General features: G+C 39.3%; 2 protein-coding genes across 4 annotated transcripts; both read left to right on the top strand.

Moving 5' to 3' along the window:
* Positions 1–40: 40 nt before the first annotated feature.
* Positions 41–14,099, top strand: hnrnpk (heterogeneous nuclear ribonucleoprotein K). 2 transcript variants are annotated; one of them, XM_085179016.1, is made up of 17 exons: positions 41–130; positions 952–1,025; positions 1,146–1,299; positions 1,656–1,753; positions 2,077–2,133; positions 3,174–3,217; positions 4,755–4,827; positions 5,278–5,391; positions 5,584–5,712; positions 6,059–6,387; positions 8,179–8,226; positions 9,532–9,571; positions 10,699–10,714; positions 11,139–11,171; positions 11,267–11,334; positions 11,820–11,989; positions 13,254–14,099. In XM_085179016.1, exons 3-17 carry the CDS (start codon positions 1,242–1,244, stop codon positions 13,282–13,284), a joined length of 1,308 nt encoding a protein of 435 aa, XP_085035142.1. In that variant the 5' UTR covers positions 41–130; positions 952–1,025; positions 1,146–1,241; the 3' UTR covers positions 13,285–14,099. The 2 variants fall into 2 exon arrangements, with proteins under 2 accessions (XP_085035142.1, XP_085035143.1); XM_085179017.1 differs by lacking the exon at positions 8,179–8,226.
* Positions 14,100–15,383: 1,284 nt separating this feature from the next.
* On the top strand, positions 15,384–24,051 carry qng1 (Q-nucleotide N-glycosylase 1). Of its 2 annotated transcripts, none has more exons than XM_085179022.1 (7): positions 15,384–15,464; positions 16,253–16,441; positions 21,030–21,185; positions 21,904–22,016; positions 22,476–22,619; positions 23,237–23,432; positions 23,512–24,051. In XM_085179022.1, the coding sequence occupies exons 2-7, from the start codon at positions 16,261–16,263 to the stop codon at positions 23,739–23,741; spliced, it is 1,020 nt and encodes a 339-aa protein (XP_085035148.1). In that variant the 5' UTR covers positions 15,384–15,464; positions 16,253–16,260; the 3' UTR covers positions 23,742–24,051. The 2 variants fall into 2 exon arrangements, with proteins under 2 accessions (XP_085035148.1, XP_085035147.1); XM_085179021.1 differs by lacking the exon at positions 15,384–15,464 and adding an exon at positions 15,499–15,610.
* The last annotated feature ends 8 nt before the right edge of the window (positions 24,052–24,059 follow it).

The raw sequence follows: 24,059 nt of genomic DNA, 5'->3' as shown, positions 1-24,059 counted from the left end.
AGCCAATCGGATTTATCGCCTGCTTGAGTCGCTCTCCGTTCAGCCAATCAGCACACGGTGAGTCGTCTTATCATTTTATTTCCAGGTTCGGTGGAGAAGGAAGAGGCAACGAGCGAGGTGTTTGCTGCAGGTTTGTGTTTTGAAGATATATTTTTGTGCCTTTTGTTGTTGAACTGCACGGCTACTATAATGAGAACTACACTTTTAATGTTTGTTTGTTCACTGTATTGCTTGTTTGGTGCAACCCGCTCTGCTTGGCTGCGTTTGTGCTGAACCGAAATTAAGACAACATGGCGAAAGTAGCTAGCTGCTAGCGTGTGCGACTTAGTGTACTCTTTGTATTGATCGATTGGTTATATTCTAGCAACTCGTTCACGTTAGATCCGTGTCGCGTTACTGTTCGCATTTGAAGAGCAAAGTGGTGCAGAGAAGTAGTGAAGTTTTAAATTTTAATGTGAGCGCAAGAACTCGAAGCGTTTCACTGCGGGCTAACCGCAGCTTAGGCAACGGTCCCTGTTAGCTTTAACCGGACCAGCTTACTTTCGATCTGGTCACCAGTTCACTATCTTTTGGCTGCTGTTGGTTAATATAGTGTATATATTACTTATATTAAGAAAAAAAAAACACAACACTCGCCTTGTTGTTTTTAGCAATAAGTTATTTTTTGGTCTGCCATTATATGTTAGTGTTAACTATTTAACTCCTGATTATAAAGCTGACGCGGTTTCTCCCTCTTCAGCCAGACAAACCCCGTGCGTGATCACATTACAGCTGATAACATTTAGCAACGGTGTTCATTCTGATAACAGTGGTCTTAGTTGATTATCGGTCACTGCGGATAAAATATAAGAATTTAAACCCATCATTGGTGTTTACCGAACTGTCTTCTCGCGCTCTCTATTTATATGCCATCATTTCAGTATTTTAAATTAGCCTCTCCCTCTCTTTCAGGTCGCAGGAGTTGTTTGGTTCTTGCTCCGGTAGTTCCGCCTCTCAACACGCCCTTGTTCTCCTAATAAATATCGGTGAGTCTCTGGGATCGGCCAGTTTCTTCCATGTCAGTCCTGCGATCTACTTTACTCAGATAATTTGTCTAATTTCTTCATTTTTTTTCTTGCTCTTACAATGATAACAAAAAACCTCAGATCACAGGGGCCAGTTTTCTGCTTCTCCCTCCCAATTGCTACCATCTCTATCCCTGATCGAGGTGTTCAGCTCTTCTATTCTTCTGTTAGAAGACCATGGAGACAGATATTGATCAGCAAGAAGAGGCTTCATTCAGCAACACAGAGACTAACGGTAAAAACCTTATTCTAAAGTTTCGCATGTTGTTTAAATACATCAGATTTTGGACACGGTTGGCAAATCTGTGTATTTGGAGATTAAAGTAATTACTTTTTTATGTTACAGTAAGGGATCTAAATATTCACTGGTCTATGTTTAAAATTGTGTTTGTGTATTCAAAGAAGTCTTTTCTTTCTTAGATGTGCAGAGGGAGATTTGTATATGTTTAGCTTATAATGGGAGAACAGTTTGAAATCACTTTTCTCTTTCGACTGAATATTTAATTTATCTTGTTGAAGCGTGTGTGTGTGTGTGCGCACGTGCATGCTGGCGCAGTGTTGTCATGCTGTGTTTTTATCTCCTTTTGCCAGGTAAGCGCCCCGCTGAGGATGCAGATGAGCAGAAATCATTCAAGCGCTCCAGGAACTCGGATGAGATGGTTGAGCTTCGCATCCTCCTGCAGAGCAAAGTAAATCAGCTCCCCTTTCATTTCACATTTCATGTTGAACCCTTATGTGATTATTTATATTTTTGTCTCATTCTTGTGGGTAGCCCTTTAGTAAGACTGACAATGTCTCCTACTCAGACCATTTTGTTTTTTTTGTTTTTTTTAAATGTATTTTTTCATGGTTTTCTTTCTGTTCTCCTCATTACATTTATACCTTTTGAATAATTAATTTCCAGGCTTCATTATATTCATACAATACTTCTCCTCACATTTAATTGTAATGTCTGTTAATTGCAGCACCATAATTAATATTTACTCTTCTTATCTGTTCTTTGTGTTTTTAGAATGCAGGAGCTGTAATTGGGAAGGGTGGCAAAAACATCAAAGCCCTGCGTACAGACGTGAGTACATCTATTCTATGCAGCCTGAATTTTAATTTTGTTTAGGATTTTAATTTTTTATTCTATAGTTTTTCTATCTCTATCTCCTTCTCTCTTTCCACTGGCCTCTAAAACCTGACTAGCCTCTCTTATGGGACAGCAGTTTTTGTTTATTCATTTTTTATTATTATTATTATTATTATTATTATTATTATTTTTACAGTAATAGCTATTCAAATATATTTAAATATTTAGCTTTGGTATTTTCTTCCATGTAAACAAGGCAGTGCATAGCTGAAGCACAGTTTATAAGCCTCCTGTCCATTAGGTCCTCTGACAAACCATTTGGGGTTGTGTTTATCTTTGTTTTTTGTTTTGTCTTTCTTCTCACATAAACATTATGTAATCATCTAAGCTAAACTATCCCTAGGCACAAAGGCCCAATTTCATGTCCATTTGTTTCTTCACAATGATAATTTATTGTCACACTGCTGTTGTGGAAACACTGGTGCTCCTATTAATTTAAATTTATGAGCACAGTGCTGAGTTTGTAAGGTCACGTGCTGCTTTTTTCCTTCTTTTTTGTGTTTAGACAAACAGGCCAGTTGTTAATTCATTGAGTTTCATTGACTTTCTCTAGCCCTCAACAATTTGTTGTCCCCCTCTTTTCTCACTGTCTCTGGTTTATTCCCCAACATTGAACTCTTCATGATAATGATATGCCATTACCCATTTTCCAATGTCACTTTTCCTCCTTTTCTCTCTTTGACAAACCAATCTCTGAGAGAATCAAATTAAAGTAACATTTGAACAGTGTAGAGCCTGTATATTAAAAATGTATTCCTCTTCCCTCTTCCCTCTCCCCTTGTTTATTATTTTACTGTTTACTTTTTTGCCCACTTCCTCCTCTGTTGCCCATGTTCTGGATGGCCCCTCCTGCGCCCGCCCACCTGACACCCTGGTTGGCCCTGCCCATAATCGTGCCCTGTCCTTAAATGGGCGCCTTACTTGATTGACATCTGTGCTCGAATGGCCCTGGCCCCTGCCCATGCCACGCCCAGTACAAAGCCAGTGTGTCAGTCCCAGACAGCAGTGGGCCTGAGCGGTATGTCCCTAAGCTCCTCCCTCTCACTGCCTGACTACAGGTCAAATAAACAAGAAGAGATGAATAGTCATCCTGCCTCTGTCCAGTCACTGTATTTTTAAACTACCTGTTCATACAATATATTAGCCTGAGTCAAAATGCCTAAATACCTTCATGTCCAAATCTGCCTGTTGATCCAGTAAAAGCCATGTGAACAACCTTTTATATGCCATTTTTAAAGTCACGTCAGCATTTAAACTTAGGCTGGTGTTGTCAGGGTTTTTCTGCCACTATCTTTTTAAATCTTTGCTATAATCTGTGCAATATGTCCGTGTGTTTTTGTGGTTTCTTTTTTGTTTGTTTGTTTTTAAATTGATCATCTATCCTCTTTATCTTTCGTGTTTTCACTTCCCTCCCCCTTTCAGAGTGGATATACTGGTGTTATTTTTAATTTTTTGTTAGTTTCATGTGCTCACTTGCTTCATCATCCCATTCCTTCCTTGTGAAGCCCTTCTTTTATATTGATAAACTACAGTAGTCCATCCATTCTGAAACGCAAAAGGCAAGCTGAGATTCAAGTGTTGTGTTTTTTTTTTTTTTTTTTTCCTTTCCTGTCTTCTGCTTTATCTGAACTTGGTTGACTGCTGAAGCCATTGAAAATACAGGATATCTCTGTCCTACTCATTTTTGCATTCTTTGGTTTTATATTTATTGCTTCTCCCATCCCCTTAAAAAGCAACCAAAGCAAACTCGAGTGGTGGCAGACTTCATTTACCATGGTGTAATCTGCTCTTTTACTCTTCAACTGCCAACATTCTGCTCCCATGTAAAAACTGTGCTTAAGTTTTCCTCCTCAGTAACTAGTGTTTATTGTACTGTCACTAGGTGGGTGTGGACACCAACATTTTAACTACAAATTGACTGTCCAAACTATTTATTTATTTATTTTAAAGAAAAAAGGTTGTGTGTAATTAAAAAAAAAAAAAAAAGCGATGGGGTTATTTATTTGATTTTCCTCTCCGCTTTTAAACATACTGTTTTGCAAATTTTGGGGTCTTTGTGGTCAAAATGTTTGTGGTTTGCATCCACCAAACTCTGCTTTAAGATTTTAGAGTTCTCTTTGGCACCATTGGTGCTCATTCCTGCCAGTTCCTCCTCAAACCTCCCTTGTCTCCCCTCTTCAGTGGTCACCAAATGCAGTCACTTTTCTTTGGGTCCTTTAATTTTGTCTCTTTGCTTTCCTTCTCTGGACAAAGACTTTCCTTTTCATTGCATTGTTTGGGTGCCAGCTTTTTGCCAGTTACAGAGATTAAAAAACAACCTTGACCTAACATGTAAAGTTTAGAAAACAAACAAAAAAAAAAAAACTGGACGCAAATATTTAATTTAGCTGTGTTAGTCTCACTGAATCATTATTTGGTGTTTGACAGTTTTTTCTATGGCAAAAAGGGGGATGGTATGAATTCTATAATCTAAAATGTTGTTCCCTTCCTCCTGGGATGCCTTGCCGGCACCCCAACCCCACCCTCTAATTTTTACGCATGGATGAATTCTGAAGCATCCTGAGCATCAGTGCAGACATTGAAACTGTTGGAGAAATCCTGCTGAAGATTATCCCAACATTGGAAGAGGTGAGCACTTTTATACCCCTGTTTTATTTAATTATTTCTTTTTCCCCCTCCGAATTTTAAGTTATTGCAAAACTAGTTGCAAATGTGAGTTGCTTTGCAGAGATACTTTGAAAATTTCATATGCTTGTTGTAGGTGTGAGCGTGTTTGCTAGTATGTCGTTTTTAAGGTCAAACTTCACTGGTTTAAAGGCTTTCTGATTGTATGTGTCGGCAGTCTGATGTGACTATGTATAGCACTGTTTCTATGTGCCTCTATCTACCATTAATTGTTTGGTTTTTTTTTCTTTTCTTTTTTTTTTTTTTAAAGAATAAATATTAGAATTTTCCCTCTAAGCTACATTTTAGGTTGAGTATGCTCATGTGTTCCCATTGGCAATCAGGAGGTGTATGAGGATGTAACGATGTATAAAATTTGTATTATGGTTTGAATATGTTAAATGTCCCGTGCAGTACCAGCAGTACAATGGGATGGATTTTGACTGTGAGCTCCGTCTGCTGATCCACCAAAGCCTGGCCGGTTCTATCATTGGAGTGAAGGGAGCCAAGATCAAGGAGCTGCGTGAGGTATCTTCAAAAAATGGAGATTTGTTTTTGTTATGTTTGTAAATTTTATATTATTCTTAGACTTGATTTAAATGCCATCTTTTGTTCATCTGTCTTTCCCTAATAAATGGACAGCCTTGTGATTTTGTTAAATGAGCATCTGTTTTCTTTGTCCACTCGTGTGTGTGTGTGTGTGTCTGTATTTGTCTCCAGAACACAAAGACCAGCATCAAGCTGTTTCAGGAGTGTTGTCCCCAGTCGACAGACCGTGTAGTTCTGGTTGGTGGTAAAACGGAGAGAGTGGTGGAGTGTATCAAGACTATGCTGGAGCTCATATCTGAAGTAAGGTTATCTATTCTGGAGTTGTTTGTTTGTTTGTTTATTTATCTTTGCGGCTATTTATAATATTTAAAATATTTAATTAAAATATTTAAATATTTTCATATATTTATGAAAATTGCTGATCTATGGGAATCTTTTTCTTCTTCTTTTTTTTTTTTTTTAAGTTGCCTTAGGTTTGGTTGGGAGTTTTAATTCAATATGAAATCCATGATAATTTCACAGAACTTAAACCATATAATAATAAATAATACGTAAATAATAATATTGTTGCACATGATCCCTCTGTTTTCTTGTAAATTAAATTGACGCTCTGGGCAGGCCTGAATGTTCTGTTTCCCTGTTTCAGGCTCCCATAAAGGGCCGTACACAGCCCTATGACCCCAACTTCTACGACGAAACATATGAATACGGTGGTTTTACCATGATGTTTGAGGAGAGAGGGGGTGGACGCAGACCAATGGGAGGTTTCCCAATGCGCGGTAGCCGGTCCAGCCATGGAGAGCGCAGCTTTGACCGAATGCCCTCAAGTAGAGGGGGACGGGGACCCATGCCTCCCTCACGTCGAGATTACGATGAAATGAGCCCCCGCCGAGGTCCTCCCCCACCACATCCGAGTAGGGTTGGTAGAGGGAGTAGCCGTGGACGCAACATGCCAATGGGACACCCACACAGAGGGTAAGAGATGAGCACAGATAACATACAGTTTGCTCTCCTGCTTTGCTTTTTCTTGTGCACAAATCAGTCTTGTCCCAAGGCATTCCCACTTAAGTGACTTTGTTATAATAAGAATACATTGCCCATCTTGTAAGCATTCACTGATTTGCTGAATACTATAGAGCTTAATGACTATAGAGATTGACAGACCACGTGATTTTTGCGCATTGCACGCCGGGTACTCGTGGCAAAACAATCAAAACAATGCATCAAACGCAAGCATTTGCAGCACCGCAAAACGTTCATTCTCCGGTTCCAATACCTTCTTGCTTTTTCTTTGTCCCCCAAAAAAGTTATGTACAAAACAAAGGAGAACAATGCCGGTCAGCACAAAGACAGACTTGATGAAAAGTCAAAGAAAAGATATGAGGAAAAAATCAAAGGAGTGGAAGGGTCAGACCTTTATGAGCACACAGAGTGGACAAAAGACGTTAGCGTGCTGCCCAACTTTCACCACGCTCATAGTTATAATTATACGGTTCTTGGAGTGAGTGCATACACTCATGAAGTTTAGCAACTTCAGGTCACTGCAACAAGCCCAGGTACAGTTTACAGACGGATGGGTGCAGGGCCTTGAAATGCACCGTGTAGAACGAAAGACCATCGTACGAACAAAGGTAAGTTTACCAGTCTCACAAATTGTCTTCATAAATACACATTCGTTAACCGTTTATTAATAGGACTTTTAAGCTCAACAATAATTAATTAGTAGTGGAAATAATTTCTGGTTCGCATTACAGAAATGTAGCAGTGACAATAATATTGTATGCTGTAATCATACTGGGCAATTAGTGATACAAAAAAAACATGTTTTATCCTGTGAATAAAAGTACATGTTTTTGTCAATGTACCATGGTAATAACAGAAGCGAAATGCAATATTGTGTCAGGACAATTCACTATTTATGCACAATAAACAAAGGAGCATAGCGCGACAATTTCTGTTCAGCGCCAGACTTGCTTGTAACCTATATCACCAATTATGTTATGAAAAATAACGTATTAACTACTACAAAACACTGACCTTTGTGGAAATTCTTGGAGCAGACTAACATGTGAGCTGGAGTGTTCTGGGACGTTATATTTGGTCTTTGAATGGCTGCAATCCAGGCCATCCGTCGCCTCTTTGTTACTTCGGAAACATGGCTCGAACAATTTCTCTTCAACGACGTAATCCGATAACAACCGATCTCTTTACCCGTCGGCTTCCCATGGCTGTCATGCGACCGGCTATTGCAGTTAATAATACAACAGCTTCTTGCCATTTTTTGTGTTTCTTTTTATCGCTGTGTAATGTAATTTCAATTAAAAGCCTACGTGCGCTAGTACCTCTTGCCACGAGTTCCCAGAATCCTTTGCGGTTTTACCCCTGAATGACATCACATTTTAAATCTCTATATAAACATTTGAGTTCGAAGTTGAGTCCTTTTACTCCTGTTTAGCACTTCTTGAGTTTGATATGTTAAAAAAACAGCAACTCTATATTCGAGAGCACTTGCTCATTTTCCTCCTACATGTCCATATACAGAGCTTAATCTCTTCAGGTGCCTTCTTTCCATTCAGATGCATTCTGTTTAGGGTCAACTTAGTTCAGTTGTCTTGTGTAAGACGAACTAAGTCCAGTATTCTGTATGTTATTGAGTGGTTATCATTTCATTAAGTGTATGTGCTCATCATTATCTGGGTGTGTTTGTATCTTTTTTTTTGTGTGTTTATTTGTTTTTGCCGACCCCCATCTCCATCTTGCCCACAGAGATGATCGTTACTATGACTCGTACCGTGGCTCAGATGAGAGGTCAAAGTAAGTTTCTGCCCCTAAACCTTTGACTAAACCTCCTAACTAATCTCAACAGGGATACTTTGACATTCTGATTTTCCGTTGGTTTGTATTATCTGCATTTGTCGCATTATAAGTAGATGTTCTGTAATTCACTTCATGTTAACGCCAGTGGGATTTTGCCCATCGGTGTGTGTTTGGAGTGATTCGCTGCTGCTGAAAGCCTAAATTTACATTCACAAATGAAATGGATAATTTTTCTGGAGTTTATGAAAATTAATTGTTAAGGTATCCCCACGTTTCCTCTGCTCTACACATTTTTCTGCTCATTTTTGAGAAACTAAAAGATTTACTCTTCTTTCGTATTGCTAACTACTAAATACTACGGTTTGTTTTGTAGTACCCTAACCTTCATTCACATGTTCAGCCCATTTACTTGGAGTGCTTTGTAGGACAGTACAGCAACACTGTATGACAAGCTCTTTATTGTGTTGGTAACACATTCATTGTGCTACTCATTAGATGGTTATTTTGTGGTGGTGTGTGAGGGTCATGTGCTGATGTGATGCTTGTCACTTACAGCCCCTGCTAAGGGGTATGTTTTCACATGGCAGCTTTTGATTTAAAATATTTTTAATATATAGAGATGTATAATGTTGCATCATTTTGGACTCTTAAATCCAACCTGAAATAAACCAATTTAAGAAAATTATGTTGCGTGTCAAACTATGGGCGGGGCTATTAAAAATTCTAAAATGTAAGCTCTGCGATGACAAAACAAGAACAAAGCTATTATGATACCCTGACAGTAGCCTTGTTGATGATATCTCTATGATTTTTTTTTTTCTAGTGTCAAGATAGCTTTGATATTATTAACAAAACGTCGGGAAAGAGTGTAGCAAAAGCACTACATGATATTAGGTTATGATGAGACTTTTATCACAATATTAACATCTGTGCATGTATGTTCTTAAGAAAAGCAAAAGTACGAAGTACATCCAAATGTGTTTCTTCAGTCTTCTTTATTTTAGCTCAGTCGTGTAGGGGGGGGGGGGAATTCAGCAGCCCTTGGCTCTGATCATCATCACCACCACCTGTCACTCCTCTCACCATAACACTGTCAGAGCTGTTCCTGTTACTGTGTGGGAAGATGGCTGAGAGGAAATGTGTTTATACTGTAATCTTGCTCAGCGTGTGTGTGCAGTTTGACCTGGACCAGAAATTTTCTTTGGAATGTTGTCAAGCATTTTTCTAAGCTTTTTCTATTTCTTTCCACCCCAACCCACATCTCTCTCTCTGTTTCTGCCCACCCCTCCCTTCCATCACCAGTGACAGAAGAGGCAGACCGGATCGCTACAGCGATAGCATGGTTAGTGACCCTTTGCTAAATGCATGCGGCTCTGGTACTAGCATCTCATTGGGTGCCAGTGTCCACAACCTAGCATACTTGTTGGTCCTATCGCCACACAATATGCTGTGATTGTCCCATTATCCTGTCATGACAATAATGGTTTATCAAGTCGGCATGTGATCAACTGCCATAACAGAGGGATTTGTTTCTAGGTTTTCTTTCTGTACGTCTGTCTGATTGAGGCGAATTTCTTAAAATTTGGCACAAGTTTGTTTGAACTAGAGTATGAACTGATTTCATTTTGGCGGCCAAAGATCAAAAACAGTTTGAAACAGTTCATTATATATTGTGTAATTATGTAACCATGAAACTGATCATAAATGCCAAAGAGTATAAAATGGTTAAGTGATAACTTTTTAGATAAGGGCAGGGCTGGGCAGGCATGGATGTAAATTGAAATTTGATTGGTTGGCGGAAGAATAAAATAACAAGGTGGTAATTCTAGTTGACATTACGTCGTCACTCATGCAAATGAATGTGCATACACTCAAATGAGCCATGGATCCAAGCTAGCTTTGGCATGGTGTAAACCATCCCACCAAATGACCGTAATCGCCACAGCCGGAGACACCCCATAATAATCAACTATAATTGCCCTCTTACTGTGTACTTTTCACGGCCAGCCTGTTTTTCCTGTAAAGTGAGGGAGGGTGTTGGAAGGGTAGGGAGGTAGGGGGTGGCCGTGGTTGGTTGCTAAGCACTAATAATGCTTTGTTGACAGACTGGAAGGTCTCTCTCCCTCATTCTCCCTCTCCCTCTCTGAGAGCTGGCAGGATACTGCCTGCCGTTGCTCAGCAACAGCTATTTGAATTGCTTGTTGCCCTGGTGACAGCAGCAGCTGAATAGCAGCTGAAAATGGGGGCTGATGGAGATGCAAGGAGAGATGGGGAGGGGGGATGGAGGGAGAGAAGGAGGAGGAGTCTGTATTATGGATGAAATACTGGGTGGCTTTTAGTTTAGTCTACTCCATGGATGCTGCAGCTTCAGCATCCGTGCATTTTTGCGTACGATCTGTGGGATGTAAAGATGAAAGGATTTCATTGTGCTGTATGTAACCGGTCTGTGTTTCTGTGTGTTTCTTACAGAGTGGCGGAGGATATGGTAAGTGCTAAACATCCTGTATTGTGTGACAAGGATGTGGTTACAATGCTGTTAACGTGTTAATCAACAGTGCAGGTTGGAGAATTCTTAATAATTTAGTGTGGTGACAATAATTTTCTCATATGTTGCAAATATAAATGGGCTAAAAGGATATTGCAGCTAATGAATTTGGGATGTTAATTTAAATCTGTATTGTGAATTTTAAAGAAATTTGTTTGCAATGACATTTGATTTTAAACATGTTTCCAGCAAATGTTAAGGATTAGGTAGAGATTTAAATATGATTTAACACATTTCTTGATTTCTTTGCCATGTGTACCCACTTATGGGTTTAAGTTTAGTATCAAGGGGGATCATTTGAACAACTGTTGGCCTGTCTTGGTGGTGATCACTGAGTGTTCTTTTTGTTTCCTCTTCTGCTCAGATAACAGTTCCTCATGGGATAGCTACCAGTCAGGTGAGCCTCTACACTTCATCAGTCAATGTGATTAGAAAAGATTTCTTTTTTTTTTCCTTCCCTTTTCTTACCTTTCCTCTTCTTCTTGCCATCAGGTGGTCGTGGCTCCTATAACGACATGGGTGGCCCTGTCATTACCACACAAGTGACGATCCCTAAAGATGTGAGTGAATGACAATATGGAACTGTAAACTTACACCTAGGGAAGATCTGTTTTATTTGTCTACTGTGCCCCATATTATAAAGATTGGAACTGTACATTGCAATCCAAGCATGTTATCTGCACTATGTTATTATCATTATGACATTTAAGTGGCATTTAATTTTGTGTGTGTGAGAGTTGCTGTTAGGTGTGCAGCAGCTAAAATTTGCCAACAGAATATCCACAGTAGACAAGTCATTTAATGTCTAATTATTGGTTTTATTAAAAAACGAAACACTACCTAAAATAATTTCAAGATGTATTTTTATTTATTCCCCCCCCTCCCCCCACACCCCCCTTTTTCCTGAGTAAAGTTTTTCTATGTTTTGCGTCTCCAATTTGGATTTGTCAACCTACATGCACCTTTAGTCACAGAACCTAAAATAATTTAACATTTTGCCCGCCCCCTGTTCACCACCCCTGTTTTTTTTTTTTACTCTGTACAGTTGGCTGGCTCTATCATTGGTAAGGGAGGCCAGCGGATCAAACAGATCCGCCATGAGTCTGGGGCCTCCATCAAGATCGATGAACCTCTGGAAGGTTCTGAGGACCGAATCATTACCATTTCTGGCACCCAGGATCAGATCCAGAATGCCCAATACCTCCTACAGAACAGGCAAGTCCTGACATAGGCTCGGTATATTCCAGTGACTTTTATCCTGTTTTTGATTTAGAAATTCTTGGTATAGCATGCTAGTGGTAGTTATATCTTCAAGTTGTGTTTATAAGGCTCAGTAACTTGTAATGTTAGTTTCGAACTTTTAGAAAACCTCAGTCAAACTGTTCAGTTGTCAACTGACCTCTCATGAGTGAGGGTTGCATCATTAAAAGTATAATGCAGAAAGTGCATTCTCGTTTACTTATGCTGAGAAGAGCTGCTCATGTGTGGAAGATTAATTTTCCCTCAATTCATTGAACCTCACATTAATAGGGGAAAGGTTTGGTTGAGGTTGTAAATATGTTATATTGAAATTACATCCTGTTAGTCCACTTTTCGTTGGGTTTCTGAAATTCTGTTGCCTGCTGTCTTTTCTTCACTAACCCCCTTCCTTTCTTCCCATGCAACGTGCAACTAGTACAAACTTTCCTCTTACATGAAATGGCTGTGACGGAACAGACAAGCTTAACAGCTGTTGTACATATCACGTAACATGTTTATTTATTTTTTTTTAAGGGTTGATGTGATAGGCATATTTCGTTGACTGTCACATCTATCCCCTGAAATATGATTGTTAAATTATTATGAAAAAAAAGCAGAAAAAAGAAAACAGTCCGTTTGCCATCAGAGCCGTTTCACTGTGAAGCAGGGAGTGGATTGATTCTTCCCCTGGCTGCTGCTGTGTGGAAGACTAGTGATTTTGTTGTTTTTAGTTAGAGCAACCGACAACAAATCACAGTCTGCCAAACAGCACAGGCTCCTCCTCTTCTGTCTCCCTTGGCAACCAGTAGGCACGTATAATACACACTACTTCCTTGTTGATGCTACTGCCCGAATGCTAATACAACTGTAGACCTGCCGCCCTTTCTCTTGAGTAGGGTAGTGTTGCCATGCTAACTAACCCTTCCTCCCTCTTCCTTTCTCTCCTTCCTCCCTTTCAGTGTGCTGCACCTGCTTAGACACAAGGGCTAACCACACCCTGCTATTTTCCTCGTCTTCCTCATTCTCTTTCAGGCACTTCAGTCACATTTTCATCCTCTTTCCTCTGCCTCTCTCCTATTTGCGGTCTCTTTCCACTCCACATTCATGCTCCCACTCATATTTACAATACCATTTGCTTGCAATGTGCAACATTTCTTTCTTTTTTTTTTTCTTCTCCCCGCCCCGCCCCCCCCCCGCCCTTGTGTGTGTGTTGTTTATTTTCTCACTCTTTTTATTTCAGTGTGAAGCAGTACTCTGGTCATTTGCTGTAGACCAAAGGAGGCTCAGAGTGAAGAAGAACGAGATTGCCCCTCCTCCCTCAACCTTTCTGCCCTTCCCAGCACATCACCTTCAGACTATTCTGGATTGTGGATGTCTTTTGGTTTTTTCTTAATTTTATTTTTGTATTTTTTAATGAAATAAATGTCCAACATTCCTGTGCATAAGAGAAAATGTAGATGTTCTGCATTTTTAAGAGTGTAATCCATTAGTTTATCAGATACACACTTGCTTTTTTCTAACACAGATAACAAATTATCCTTCAGACTTTTCACAGAAATAAACATAACCTTTATTTTTTGGATGGCTTTGTGTTTTTTTTTTTTTTTTAAAATGACGCGTGTGTGTTTGTGACTTGGTGGAAATCTATCTTTTGTGCGTACATGTAAGCACATGTCGGCGTGTGTGGGTTTGGTGTGCTTTCTGTAGTCTATATTGGTTCCTTCGCACCCAGTTGTACTACATTACCACTCTGTGCAACATGCAGAACGTAAACTTATTCTTTTTATTTTATTTTTGAGAACTGTCAGACTGGGTTTTTGGGATGTTTATGTTGGGATTTGTGTGAATATAGCAGTTGTCTGATGAAACAGCTGAAATCTTTGATTTTTTTTTTTCCCGCACAAATGGGAAAAATGTAGCTAGAAATTTGTTGGCATTTTATTAGAACGTTGGAAGGAGAAGAGGAAAAAAAAAAGGATATTGAACCTCATTGTCCCTGCAGTTTCCTGCTCTCCATGTGCCCATGCTGTAGACTCCCCATTTTCAAATTATAAGATGAATAAAGATGATGCCACTTTTTACTAAAGCTTGAACTTCTGTTTTTATTTATTTATTTTTTAATTCACATTTCTGGTCAATATCAGTTTCTAAGTGTCTTCAGTTCAATGCTGTTTTATTAATATACTGCCTAACACAACAACAGTTGCTTAAAGGCACTTTATATTGTATGATAAAGACCCAACAATACTGCAGGCATGTGATTGAAGAGTGAGTATGTGAGTACAACCTCAGATGAACAACATGACATATCACACTCATTATTTAACAAAACATTCAAATTGTAGACCCTGTGCTTCTGTAGAACCATTTTCTGTACAACTGTCAGTCTGATGATGTTGAGGAGGAAATTTGGCCCAATCTTCCTTACACATCGGGTTCATTTTATTGAGATTTCTGTGTATTTGTTTATACACAGTTCTCTTGGATGGTGCTCCAGAAGTCTTGGATGTGGTTTGTTCAGATAAAACTTTGCAAACTGAAACCACGCTCTTGATCTTAGAGAAGCAACGGTTGCTTGTCTAAGATCATTGTTGATGTCTTTCTTCTTTGGCAATTTGTTAACGCACACCTGAATGCTCCAGACAAATACACTACTATAACTTGTGCTTTTGTAGAGGTGCTCGCACCTGCTGATGATAAATACATTTGCTCACCATCACCTGGCCACAACTTACCCTCATAATTCATACAGAAGCAGTAAGAGTGTGCTTAGTTTTTCACACACTGACTACATTTTGGGTTAGTTTCCGTTAGATAACACCACGATCTAATATGGCATATGTTGTTGTTCATCTGAGGCTGTATTTACCTAATTTTAACACCCAGCAAGAACCACATTTTATGTTCAGACGTGTAAAACCTTAGAACTGAAAGAGAGTGGAATTTATTTCACTTTCTTAAAAAAAAAAAGAAATTAAAAAGTTAATTTCCTGTGAGTTGAAGAAAAGCAAAATACACTCACAATAGACTCTCGGAGTAAATGTATGAAAGTTTGACTGAATAATTACTCAGATTGTTTTGTTATTAAAATTTTTACTTAATAATTTTGTGTTGATCATACTCAGCCAGCAGAAATAAGTCTATTGATTTATATTTTTTTCTTTCCTTTTCTTAAAAAACAAATAGAAAAGTTAAATCTTATTGGCTCACCAGATCGTCCTCATGTGGTGTTATTACAATCATTTTCCTCAAACCATGAGATTTATACCACCATATTTGAGACATTTTTACACTAGCAGGCAGTTGTAACGGACGTTGCTTTGCTGTTTCCTCTCTTAGCTTCTTGTGATTGGTTCACTAACCAGCTAAGGCCACAAGCGAGGCTCTGATTGGTCAATATCTGGAAACCAGGTAGTGGGAACAGTAGAGCGCGGGTGTCGTGCTTACGTCGGTGAGTAGCAATAGTTTGCACAGGAATTAAAAAAAAAAGTACTGCTGCCCACTGCGTTTATATTAGAACACAGTTTTTCTTATTTAATGACGATGACTATATACGCTCAGAAATGTCCTTAATGGTCGTGAAACTGCAGAGACCGCGTGAGTGCTCCGGTAGTTGCACTTTGCACCTACAGGTTTCTCAAATAAACGCGATGGCGTAAATTTGGCCTGCATAACAAATAATTAAGTCTTAAAAGTGAATGAAACATATAAGTGAGAGGCAAATCATGTGCACTGAGGAGAGGAGTAGAAAATGGGGTTCATTCAGCAGGCAACCGGAGCTGTGCGTCACTGGGAACATTAAATCACAGTCATCACATACTTGAGAACTCCTGGAGGGGTGTAATTGTCTTCTTTTAGGGAAAAGGAATAGGAGTGACGTCGGTCAGACATGCGTCGCTTTTATGTTTGAAGTGCTTACACAGGATGAATACCTGAACCTTCAAAATAAATCCACGTTTCTTTTAAATGTTGGCCCAAAGCACTTCATTGTGGAGAATGTTATTAGACGATGTTTGTTCTTTTTTTATAATCTGCATCCATTTTTTGGTCATTATTTTTATTATTTCAAATAATGAGTCTTTAGTTTGTAAAGGATTTACTCAATCCATACATGTTTCATCAACTCTAGTCTTTGCATATATTAAAGATAGATGTGTTTATTCCCACACTTACATTCTTTGACTCACAGAGGAGTGCATTCATACTATGCATGCTTGTTTTAATTTCTGCTTCTTACAGTCTCCATCATGGAGAAGCCTCTGTTACCACGAGAGTCTGGCCAGTTCATAGCAGAGCAGAGTCGGGATGTGTTTGTCGAGGATGAAGGAGTGCAGAAGGTGGCGGAGATGCTTTACGGTCTCCAACACAGTGACGAGCTGACAGCCAGTGGCTGGAAGAAAGCAAATCCATTGGCCCCAGCACCCACATCTGACCAGGGGAGTGTACTAGCACCCAGGCTATGAAAAGATTCTTCATAGTATACAGTTTTGTGCAAAAGTGCTGAGCCATCCTTCATTTCTTTATGTTTTGCTTCCAAGGAGCCAGAGTTTCTTGCAATGTTTTAAAATGGTTTTAAGCAATAGTTCTTCAGTCGTTCTGAAGACCTTTCAGAAGATTCTTTTCATCATTTTTTCCACCAGTTTCTGGTCTTCTATCACTCCTCAGCGAATATCCCTATCTACTGTCTCTGTCGGTTCATCAGTTTCCCCTCCAGATGTCGACCTCCGTGTGTTCCCTAGTTTTTCCCTTGGTTATACCTATATATAAGTTAGACCAAGCATTATATCTACTATAGTCAGGGGTGCACATAAGTGGGCCGCAGGTGCGCATTTCACTTTACGGTTCGGACTCCTTCTGACATTTCGTTGGAGGTGGAGGAACACCGAAGTAATTGCTTAAAGGAGCTTGCTTCTTCGACATTTTTAAGAGTTCTAAACAAACGTCTGTCCTCCTCCAGAAAATCTTATGGATGCAAACGCGCGTTGCAACTTATCTAGTGCGCGTCTTTTATTTTGACAGTGAATGTGCACCCCTGACTATAGTGCTATGCCGAAGTCTTGAGTCACCCCTCATTTCTTTATATTTTGCTTCCAGAGAGCCATATTTTCTTATAATTTTTGAAGTGCTCTTGAGCAATTCCCTTTTAAGCTGTCTTTGGGCATTGGCTGCTTTTTCACTTCATTTAAGTCCGGTCCTTGTACCTAGCCATTTTCAAAGAAATATTTTGGTTTGGGGATCTCATTAAGATGCCTCCTTGATGGGCTCCCAGGGCAGACCCTGGACTTGCTGGTAGGATTACATATCTTGGCTGGCTTGGGAGTGACTCAGTGTCGCCCCTCCAGATGAGCTCAAAGAGTGAGGGAAATGTGAGCTTCTCTGCTCAGACTGCTGCCCCCACGATCTGAACCTGGATAAGCAGTAGAAAATAGAAAGATGGATGTGATTTTTTTTTTATTTATTTATTTATTTTTTTTGTGGTTAAGCCAATTAACACTGACCTATGAATAATTCAAGCAGAGAAGGGGTACCTAATATAAGGCATAAACTGTACTGTATCTGGCACTTTGGTACTACCACCATCAGGGCTCGCAAAATTTCAAAATCCCTGGTAGCCCTTCGGGCAGAGACGCTTCAGTTTTTTGTAGCCCAAAATAAATTTAAGTAGCCCGAATAAAAAAGAGAGCAATTTTTTGATTGATGTTTTGTTTCCTGTTTTGTTTCCGTTACAATGTATAATATTGTAACGGAAACAAAACAAAACATTAATCAAAAAATAGTTGAAACACAAATTACAACATTGTATAAAAATTACAATCATCAACTCAAATACTTGGTTCTAATTGAACAGAAATTTCTATGAACTGTGTAGAACATGAATCAGTCTGTGTCAGATCCTGAATTTGAAATTTCCACTGAAGTCACGGGTAAGAGGCAAGTGGAACCAAGATCGAGGCCATTTGCTTTTTGAAGTTTGCAAAGACTGCTAAATTTTGCCAGTGGTAGTTCACTCTTTGCAACATAGTACGCTGTTCTAAACTGATTTTCAGGTTTATTTTTAGTATGTTATTTGCAATTGGTGTTTGTTCTGGGAAATATATTACAGACTGAGCAATAATGTATTTCTTACATTTCTCATGGGTTCTAATGGGGGCCTTTCTTAAAATTACTGGTCCCAGTAACAAAGGCGCTTGTCGACTCAGAAATCGAGGGAAAACCAACAACACACCCAGCAGAACATTATGTTATTTACACGGGTGCACATAAGTGGTCCGCATGTGCGCATTCGCTGTCAAAATAAAAGACGCGCACCAGATAAGGAGTTGCAACGCGCATTTGCGTCCATATAAAAGGCACTGTTTTTGTCCGCTAGAGTGGGATTTTCACGGCATATTCTGCACCACATCTCTGTGCGTTCATCATTTGTTTGAAGCCAGCTCACCTCCTGCAACCACTTTTCCGAGAATACGCGCTTCTTTTGCGGTTCGGACTCCTTCTGACATTTCTTTGGAGGTGGAGGAAAACCAAAGTAATTGCTTAAAGGAGCTTCTTCGCCATCTTTAAGAGTTCTAAACAAATGTCTGTCCTCCTCCACAAAATCCTATGTACGCAAAATGTCTGTGAAGGTTCTCAGTCATCCAGGTCATTGTAGTCAAAGGAGCTTGCACTTTTCCAAGAAGCTTCTTCAGTTCTGAAGAAGCTTCTCGGATGAGAGGTGAAACATCTTCAAGCAACTTAAAGAAGTCCAGACGCTTTTCTTTGCAAGCTCCTTTGACTATGTACGCAAACACGCGTTGCAACTTCTTATCTAGTGCATGTTTTTTATTTTAACAGCGAATGCGCACCTGCGGACCACTTATGTGCAGCCCTGGTTATTTAGCTCGTCATATTGCAGCCACAGAAATACTTTTGTCCATGAAACCATAAAGCTGCACTTTCTTTTTGCCTTATAGTCCGATTTGTCATAACTTTGTCCGTTTTGTGGTAAGCTTTTCTTGGGCTGTCACTTCTTCACCCTGACCTGTCTTATTTGGCTCAGCAGAACTAAAATACATATCCTGCTGCTTTTACACACGCACTCACATAACGCTCAGCGATTGTCTGCGCGATCAACCTCTCACATGTTTACGCTTGCTGCGGGAGATTTCACTTGTCATGTTTGCATAGTAAGCTAACGATTGATAAGACGACGTCAGAAGAATTGGTGCGCAAATTATCGTCACTCACCAATCAGTGCTGTCGCTCTCTATACACAGTTCGCGCGATTGCAAAGTGAAAGCAAAAAACAAGCGCAAATTCAAACGCGATTTCAATATGTCACATATTGACAGTGGCTCACCGATGCCAATGACATAATTACCCAGCTACATTTCCGAAAGAATGCAAAAGCACTGACATATATTTTTCCTTCCTATGATAGCCCAACGGGCAGGGCAGAGATAGAGTTTGGTAGCCCGACTGGAAAAATTGCTAGCCCCGGGACGTCAGGCCAGCGATTTTGCGAGCCCTGACCATGATGCTCCCATTTGTTTAGTTGAATCTATAACATAAAATTGTATTTTTTGCGTCAACAAGATGATTCCCAAAGAGCTTTTAGCCAAAACCAGACTGAAAATCAGTGGCAACAGCTGTGAAGAATCTAAATTTGACATTTTTGTTCAAATAATCTTCAATATAGGTCAGAAGAAAGGTACAGCCATGAGTCTGCAACCATCTGTAAAATAAGGTGGAGTCTCTGTCATGGTTTGGGGCTGCATTTTGGCCACTGATGTTGGGGATCTTATCAAAATTTTGCTTCCAGAGAGCCATTTAGAAGTGCACCATCAGATTTTGAGCCACGGTGCAATACCATCTGGATAGCATCTGATTAGCAGCAGCTTCATTTTTTAAACACACTGCCAATGCAGTAAAATTATACCTGGATAGAAAAACATACAGTGGAACACAAACAGTCATGGATTGGCCTCCCAGAGCCTGGACCTCAACATTATTGAAACAGTGTGGGATCATCTTGACGGAGAATCAAACAAAGGCAGCCAACATCCAAAGACGAGCTGTGAATGTCCTTCAAGAAGCCTGGAGAACTATTCCTGAAGACTATTTAAGGAAATTACAAGAAAACTTGTCTAAAAGAGTTAATAAGAATAAAGGTGGTCAGACCTGACCTTCAAAATTGTTAGACTTATACAAACAGGGTGTCAAACCGTTTTTACATCATGGACTACATAAGCAATTTTTTTAACATTGTAAAGAAATTCTGCTGTAGTAGAAACTCATCAGCACATCACTGGGCTTGTAAAAATAAAGAAATAAAGGACTTCACAGAATCATCTGTGAAGTCACCAAAAGCATCCAGTTTTTGCTGTGTAACAAATTGAAAATTATATTGTAAATAGCAAAAAAAGAAAGTTTTATTTATATTAATATGACTAATGTTTAAAATGTTGTTTTAAATGTTTAAACGTTAATGTTTTTGTAGGCCATGGCTTATCAGTAGGAAGACTGGAATGATTCTTTTATTGCTTTTTTGAAATTTCCAAGGCCGACTGGACCCTGTGAAGGCTGTATGTTTAGACCCCTGATGGAGTTTAATCTTGGAGAACTTAGTGGTTATTATTGTGAAATTTAAAAAGAAAAGAAAAAAGGTTTTAAGGGGGGCTTATTTAATAGTTGCAGCTAATCAGGTGGTGAGATTGTGAATATATGTTGCTTTACTCCGTTTTACGTTACTATAAATATAAAGTATTAAGGTTTTCAACTGTTGTCTGGACACAATGAAGGATTTATGAAATGATTGTATCTACTGACATCCAGAATTAATCAAAAAGACAGTAGCTGCAGTGGTCGTTGATTGTATTTTGTATGGGTACAGGTTTTTAAAATATTGACTAAAACACTCATTTAATACAAATTTTTAAAACCTCAGTGGAGAAACCCTGTCTCTTTTGAACAGTGTGTTACAGTATATTCACTTTTCTTTCCTTTTTTGTATACTTTCTTAATAATTTGTGCAATTTACCACTGCAGGCATTGAACTGGGTATTTGTAGTAGACACCATGAACTTTTCCTTTTGGCCAGAGGAAGAAACCCAGCAGTGTGAGGTGACTTATAAAGGCACCACATACACAGGCTACATGACCCTGTGTGCTGCCATCACCAGAGCCATGGAAGAAGGTAAGAGTACATACCTGTACATCCACTTAATTACTATATTATACAGACTTATAGAAAATAGCAGTAGTCAACTCACAGCACTTTCTATTTTAAGGTAAAGACTCTTCAGCATTATACATAGAAAGCCAGAAATGTAACAATCCTTGATGAGCATAAACACGAAGGATGAAAATGTCAGATTTATAAATTGTTTGCCGCTGTGACTGTTTGCAGCAAAGTTACAACCATGCTCTTACCTTTACTTCATACATAATTTTAGGTGTTTTAATCCTAGTCTCTGGAGAACAAAATGTATATTTTGATTGTCCCTCTATTCTGTGCAGTTTTGTTATTACCCATTATCGTGTTTGTGCCCTTTATTTGATCTACGACTGCTGGGAAATTGCTTGTAGCTCTGCATGTGCCTGTGCATCATTTATAATTAGCATGAATGACTCCGGATATGAATCAATTATGTCTCATATGGAATAGCTCTCAGTGTGTGGTCGCCATGGCCTTTATAATTACAAGAGATTTTCTCAGAAAAGCACAGGTAGTTTGGCTCCAGTGTGAATCTCGGGGTGGGGGGTTGACAGCGTGAGATCAGAGCAAATTATGTATTTTGAGTCTATTGTGAGCAATGGCCACTGTGAAGTTATATTCTTATTATTGCACACCGAGGGTAGCTCCTGTTTTAAGATTAATCCACCTTGCACCTTCTCTTCTCCACACTCCACAGGTGTACCTATTACTGATCCAAAGTATTTCTCTCAGATGAACGTGGAGGAGTTGGGACGTGTCCTTCGGTCAGACAATGAAACACCCATGCCGATGCTGCGGGAGCGTCACCAGGTTCTGATATTAATGCGATATTCAAATAATGATTCAATTGGTCAATATATGGATTTCAGTAATGCTTCAGTTTTGATTTTACTTTGCTTTTTTACTTTTTTTAAATCTAAAAGCTGTCTTTTCAGTCAGGGCAGTCTCAGCATTTACAAAATGAAAGGAGTGTTTTTTTAAAGCAACAGTGACTTTTTATTTTAGAAATAAACAAGGTTTTACATTCCTCTATTCAACAGACTGAATAAGGATGGCGTGTTTTTATATACATCACGGTACATATATTCATATTTGGCACATTTTTCTGCCTTTCTTTATATGAAATGTCAAATTTTATTTTGATATTAAGCAAGAAAAGTGATTTTATGGTTCAATTAATTATTGAGTCTGTTAGTTTTGTTACATTTATAAACACAAATTTACATTAGTTATATTTAAAGAAGCCACATGCTGAATCTTTTTAACAAGGTGCTGACAGAAGGCGGCCGTGTGCTGCTGGAACATGGTGGAAGCTTCCGCAGTTTTATCAGCCATGCCGGAAACGACGCCCAAAAGATGGTGGAGCTCATTGTGGAGAAGATTCCCTCGTACAGGGATGAGGCTACATATGAGGTGAGAGTTTAGCAGGATCATTGTACAAATTAGGAACCTTTTCTAATTGGGAATGTGCAAAAAGTAAAAGAGACGCCCTCTATTTGCTGCGCTTGTTTGGCTTTTCAGAAATGTCAAGTTGGTACAAGAGGAAAGAGTTGAAATGATTAACTTATTTACAGGTTTTTAGATACTAAAACAATCACTTATGGTTGAATAGGTCACAGTGAGCAAGCATAAAACTGTAATTTCCCCAAATATTTGGAAAACTGATCTTTTTATTAGTACGGAGCATAAATACATAACTGTGCAGATACTTTGAGTTTTCAGCCTAATGATACAGCCTGTATATTGCTTTATAGATTATGCACAATGCATAATACATATTAAATGCATATATGAAATATATGTGATCAAATATATGCATTTGGAGAATTTAAAATAAATTGTGATGTGAGAGTTCCACCTCCTGGTCAAATACAGTGCAGCAACACTGATGCTGTCAGTTTATTATACAGTCAGAGGAGAGCATTATACTCTTTAATTTTATATTTGTGTAAGAACACCTGCCAAATTATAAATATTTATGGCTTAAGGACAAATACAATGTTGACATTTTGTCACCTTGGTTGTGTAAGGGTAAAAGGATCTCATTCTACAAGCGAGCCCAGATTCTTGTGGCAGATTACTGGGGCATCATGGCGGCCAGAGGACAGGGTGACATCATTAACATGGACTGGCTCACCATGTTTGCGGACTACAGGGTTCCTCAGGCACTTGTCTACTTAGGAGCTCTACGATACTCTGATACGCTGATGCAGGCGTTGAAGAACGGTGAGACAGTAGTGTGTCTATGCACTTGTTTCTCTTACTGAAGATAATATTTCAAATCACGAGATATATTTGCTTTCAGGTGAGCTTCTGTCTTCAGGAGACCGGAGAGAAGTAGAGATCCGAGGTTGTTCCATTTTGTGCGTGGAGCTGATCAAAGACTGTCTCCACAAGCTGGTGCAGGAGAGAGATGGACAGCCCTGCAGTGTGAACTCGGTTATCATCGACTTTTACCTGTGGCCTTACGCCAAGCAGCACCACAAAGAGATGGCCCACATTCCCATACACCACACACGCTGTATTTACTATTGATGAGCTGGCTGGCAGCCGTACATACAGGAGGTTGCATTTCTCAGTCTGCCGCTCGCTGGGCTGAAGCCAAGCACATCTCTGTGCCAGGTATACATACAAACAGACTTCTCTTTGGCTGCAGTGGAAACAGCTGTGAAGTGTTAATGCAGCGTGTCTTTCTAAGTGGGCACTGCTGTTCATTTCCGGTCTCAAATATGTCGGCCATATTTTCTCACAAACCTCTCGATGTAGAGAAAATTATCATATTATGCCAATCTGCGTATGCTCTGCAAGTATATAACAGTCTAACAATAAATGATATTCATCAAACTGGAGGAG

This window comes from Neolamprologus multifasciatus, chromosome 12 (genome assembly GCF_963576455.1).
Source record: "Neolamprologus multifasciatus chromosome 12, fNeoMul1.2, whole genome shotgun sequence".
NCBI classification, from domain to species: Eukaryota; Metazoa; Chordata; class Actinopteri; order Cichliformes; family Cichlidae; genus Neolamprologus; species Neolamprologus multifasciatus.
This window is presented reverse-complemented; position numbering and strand designations above follow the sequence as displayed.